Source organism: Ictalurus punctatus, chromosome 12 (genome assembly GCF_001660625.3).
Source record: "Ictalurus punctatus breed USDA103 chromosome 12, Coco_2.0, whole genome shotgun sequence".
NCBI classification, from domain to species: domain Eukaryota; kingdom Metazoa; phylum Chordata; class Actinopteri; order Siluriformes; family Ictaluridae; genus Ictalurus; species Ictalurus punctatus.
In genome coordinates this window covers 18,603,074-18,608,063 of record NC_030427.2, presented here as the reverse complement: position 1 = coordinate 18,608,063, position 4,990 = coordinate 18,603,074, and the positions used below count along the sequence as shown (strand labels likewise).

Sequence of the window (4,990 nt, the reverse complement as noted above, 5' to 3'; positions counted from 1 at the left end):
AGGATTAGCGCTTTAAGAGCCAGCACATGGACATGGATCATATTCTGGAATTTCCATACCGCCCTGCTCCGCTTGTGCTCTCGCTTGTGTATTTTTATTTTGTCACACAGACAGACAGACAGACAGAGAGAATGATTGATTTCCAGCCATAAAACAATCGAGGGATGACATCTATAATGTACAAGGTTCTGAATCAAATCAAGAGTCAAACAAACAGACATTTTAGGGAAAAATAATCTGTATTATACATTTGGACTCAATCTAAACACAATGTAGTTACATATGGAACACGGTCTAAAATACAACAGTTTTCCAGTCAGATTTTACAGAAGAGACCCTTTAGGAGACATTAGAAACAATAACCTAAAAAAGTAAGAGGTAAAACATTTTAGTGACAGACTCAGGTTCCCTTCACCACATCGTAAAATACATTATCCGAAATCAGCACTCCCATTTTAAGACGCTTTGTGAATACAGTCACTAGTTTGTGTATATGGATTACACAATCACTAACTTGCAGTAACTTAAAACAGTAACATGGTTCCAATTTTTTTTTTCCTGCTGCAGACATTCCTGTGCTCCAGTGTGTGTATTTCGAGAACAATAGCATCCTATTATCAAGCTTGTTAAAAATCAACTCTGTATCGAGTGCTGTGAGTGCACACCACAGTTATCTCACACAAACATGGCGCTGTGCAACCACGTTGTTACTTAGTCTGACTCCAAATTCTGATTCTTCCGACACAAAAATTACATTTTAAAAACAAACAATTACGGAGACGTCTCCATCTAGAAGCCAGTCCAAATATAGGTTACACAGAAACAGCACATTCTATATTCCCCATTCTAAACATTGGTTTATTTAATTTTATATATGGTCTGCTATAATGATACACACTGCATTCAATGGAAAATTCAAAATAACAATTACATCTGATTTCAAGCTTTGGCATTTTAGGATGGTTCCAGCTTCCATAGTGTCTCAAGTCAGAAATGTATAACAAACAGGACACAAAAAACAAGCATAGCTGAGTCAGAAAGGTGGTCTATTAACAGTCTATAATTTCTAAGAAAGTCCTCACATCTTCAGGCCCTTCTTCTTTAGGTCCTCTTTAGCCTCTTGTATCTGGCTCTGCAGCTCTCTGGCTGCATCTTCGCAGTCGTTAAACGTGGCTACTCTGTAACCGACTGCTGCCAGCGAATAACACCCAAATGCCACCAGCAGGTAAACAGGCATAGGCCAAGCTACTTCCTTGTACACAGCAGATACGTGCAAGCCAAGAAGGTCAAAGGTCACAAGTCCCCAAGCAACAGCAACCAGCGACACAACCAGAAGCCACTCCAGAAGTTTGGTCATGATGAAGAAAATTGGAGACCTGAAGGAGAAAATAGAACAATACTACACGGTCATATTAAAAAAAAGAAAAAGATTTCAATGTTTTTAATTATCAGGATTTTAGGAGGGAAACAAAAACATGACAGGTTATAGTTTCAGGGCAGGTCCAGGCTTACATTCCTCAGTCATAACTACTCACCATTTCAGGGTTACTGAACAACACTAGTAATTCGACCTAATGGCATAATCCACTGGAATATCAATTCATATATCATTCTATTTGCACCTACTATAAGTTCAATTGTACTGTCTTGCATTACATTCATCTGTCTTTGGACTCATGTTTACTGCTACACCATATGGCCAAAATAGCATGTGAGCTCCTGACCATCACACCCATACGAGGTTCTTCCCAAAATTGTTGACACAAAGTTGTAAGTATACAATTGTATAGAAGAAGGTCTTTGCATGCTGTAGCTTTACAATTTCCCTTCACTGGAACTAAGGAGCCCAAACCTGTTCCAGTATGACACAAAGTGTACTCCATGAAGACATGGTGTGTTAAGGTTGGAAGAAGGTGGAAGAACTCGAGAGTCCTGACCGCAATCTCACTGAACACCTTGGGATGAACTGGAGCCTCCTCGACATCCCAACATCAGCGCCTGACCTCAACATCACTAATGCCCTTGTAGCTGAATGAACACAAATCCCCACAGCCATGTTCTAAAAACCAGACGGAAAAACAAGGGGGGAAGAAATCTGGAATGGGATGTTCAACAAGCACGTATGGGTCTGATGGTCAGGGGTACAAATATTTTTGGCCATGCAATATACTATATCATGCCATCTGGCACTTTACACCCATACTAACTGTGACCCTGGCTTTGAACCTGTACTTTGCACAATAACAATAAAGTGAATCTAATCTCATCCGATCAGTGTGCTTTGACATTAGCGAAACTATTAAGAATTCTAGTTGAAATAATGTTTTTGAAAACCTGCGTTGACACAGAATACAGTGACAAAGGGGTCGAAATTACATTTAAAATAAAATTTTAAGTTTAATCACGTGGCCCATTTTACCACATGCAATGATTCTCCACAATCTACATCACATATCTGGCTAGCTACATGCTAACTAACCAGTACGCTAACCCACTGTTAATCTGCAAAGGACGCGAACAGCTGAATCCCGATCAATGAAATCTCTCGTTAACAGGGCTTTAACAGACAACCTCAAAACATTTCGACACTCTGATGCCTCGAATTCACTGACAGATTAATCACTGCTAGTGCTAGCTGGCGAAACATTAACACTGCACAGGAAGTAAACACCGTAGAAGAACAGAAATAACCGAGAGGCTGAGTATAATGGCAACAATATAAATATAAAACCACATAAAGTAATAAACAATTCCTGAGTATAATAGAATATATTCTACTATATATACCATATATTGCTAGCTATCCTCTTACCGCTAAACCAGCTCACCACTTGTGCTGTTCGCGCAGAGTTATGACGTGTTAACTCGCGAAGGCTGCTGGGAATCGTAGTAAACTTTAAACGCAACACTATTACTTCTCCTACTCTTGTAATTTATGATGCAAAAGCAAATTTATTTTAAAATGGAACACGCTAAACTTTTATTACCTACTGTTTTGATTGTGCGATGTGAGTTGTGGCTTTTTAAAGCCTGTGTTTTGTATCCATTTCTATACACTCTCAGAAAAAAAATGCACTAAACTGTTCCATTCGTTAAGAGTTGTACCCTTAAAAAACACACCTTTTGTACCTTTTATATGTATTATGGTCCAATTATGTACCTTAAATCATTTTAAAGGTGCACTGTATACACATTTCAAGCTAAAAGATACATATTAAAGTTACAAAAGGTCAAATTCCCAAGTTAGTACCCCCCTTTTTTTGAGTGTACTATACATCACAGGTGAAAGGTTTAAGACTATGGCCTTCCATAAAATTTAATTGAAATGTGGCATTGAAATGTTTCTATAATAAATGTAGAAAAATATCTATATTATTTATCACTTGTGGCGAATTTCAACATTTTAGCGAGTCTAATTATCAGGTATCTCACTTCAGTATTACGCTGTTCATTCTTTGAAGACTCACTGTGTTCGGTGGACAGTGCAGCCCGACTGAAAATCTCCTCTGAAGCCCCTGACACAACGCCTGTAGAGCTCCGGTGAAGCCTGGTTTCTATTGGCTTCTATAGCCCTATAGTTTTAATGGGAGCACAAATTAATGCTTGTTGAACAACAGGCTTTTTTTTTTTTTTTTTTTTTGGACAAATACGTAATTTTGGGTCACACCCATATGCATGACTTCACTGGGAGTCAATGAATGCTTCGTGGGTGGGTTTTACGTACAATAGGGTGAAAAAAATCTCAACATTTGTTAAACACTGCTGTTTGCTTTTCCCGCACGGTCACATGGCTTATGATGATTGGGAGAACTCTAAAAGGGGCGGGACCTTGAATTTAAATACATCAGTGCCTATTAGACTCGCAGAACTCAGAGTCAGTATCCTAATCCATAACAGTATTACACAACTTGTTAAAGCTTGTTATTTTTATCATTGTATTTGGTTAATATTTTTTAAATAAATTGTAAGTATAAAGTTTGATCATTTGCAATTTTTTTTGTATATTTATAGCTCTAGATATCTAGCTGTCACTATGTTTTTCAGTGAGACTGAGCTAGTTCACAGCTTAGCTATTAAAAGTGCAAACTGCTGACTTGTTTCTTTCTGTCACACTCAGGTCAGTGTTTGCGCAGGCAGGTTACATACATTCAGTAGTGGGAAATAAGCCTCCACTGCCATATTGTACCCAGAGTCAGACGGATAAATAAAGACAGACAGACTGCAGACTCCCTAGATGTAAACGCTGAGGGCAAATACCATACTATTCTGGTCTGTGTTTATATTTATGAGTAAAGTTTTGTTCGGTGACATCTGCAGTTTGATAAAGAGAGGAAAGAAGAGAAGTCGCTTCCATTCAGAGAGTTTTTAGTCAGAAGCCAATAACTACAAGTACAAAACTGTCAATAATCATTTTAAAAGATTTCTATCACTGTATATTGTGTATAGTGTGTGATTTAAATTCATGCATTCAACACAAGCCTCATCGTCGTCGGATCTCTGTCTGCTCTTACATCGGTCGGGAAATGCAGTAATGTCTGATTCATTCAGTGAGTTCTATTGACTGAATTTCTTGTGTTATTTGATCATTTAGAAAAAAATTTGATCTTTATGTATGTTATGTAAGAGCTCTTGGCATGGAACTAGCCAGCACATGAGATTTATCACGTAAGAACTATGTAGATAAGCACACGTAGCTAGCATTGTTTTTGATATCTTTAATCAGACTTACTGTTCAACTGAGCTCATGACTAACACACCAAATGGAATACACATGGAATACACATTTATGATGATTTGAATCCCTATCCCTACCACTCAAAATATATAATATAAATTCAGCCACACAATAGTTAACATTTGAACATTTGAAAATCACATTTTTAGTTAAAGCACTGAGCAAATCCTAAAACACACACTCCTCACAGACCAAAAGTAGCAAGGAGATTGTTGGTGAGTGTTGAGTGAGTGAAGGAGGAGGAGGAGGAGTGCA

General features: G+C 38.0%; 1 protein-coding gene across 4 annotated transcripts; it reads right to left on the bottom strand.

Moving 5' to 3' along the window:
- Positions 1–220: 220 nt before the first annotated feature.
- On the bottom strand, positions 221–3,617 carry dpm3 (dolichyl-phosphate mannosyltransferase subunit 3, regulatory). Of its 4 annotated transcripts, none has more exons than XM_017482339.2 (2): positions 3,468–3,617; positions 221–1,376 (listed from the first exon to the last, which is right to left on the bottom strand). In XM_017482339.2, the coding sequence occupies exon 2, from the start codon at positions 1,355–1,357 to the stop codon at positions 1,079–1,081; it is 279 nt and encodes a 92-aa protein (XP_017337828.1). In that variant the 5' UTR covers positions 1,358–1,376; positions 3,468–3,617; the 3' UTR covers positions 221–1,078. The 4 variants fall into 4 exon arrangements, with proteins under 4 accessions (XP_017337828.1, XP_017337826.1, XP_017337827.1 ...); XM_017482337.3 differs by lacking the exon at positions 3,468–3,617 and adding an exon at positions 3,433–3,454; XM_017482338.2 differs by lacking the exon at positions 3,468–3,617 and adding an exon at positions 2,813–2,908.
- Positions 3,618–4,990: the final 1,373 nt, after the last annotated feature.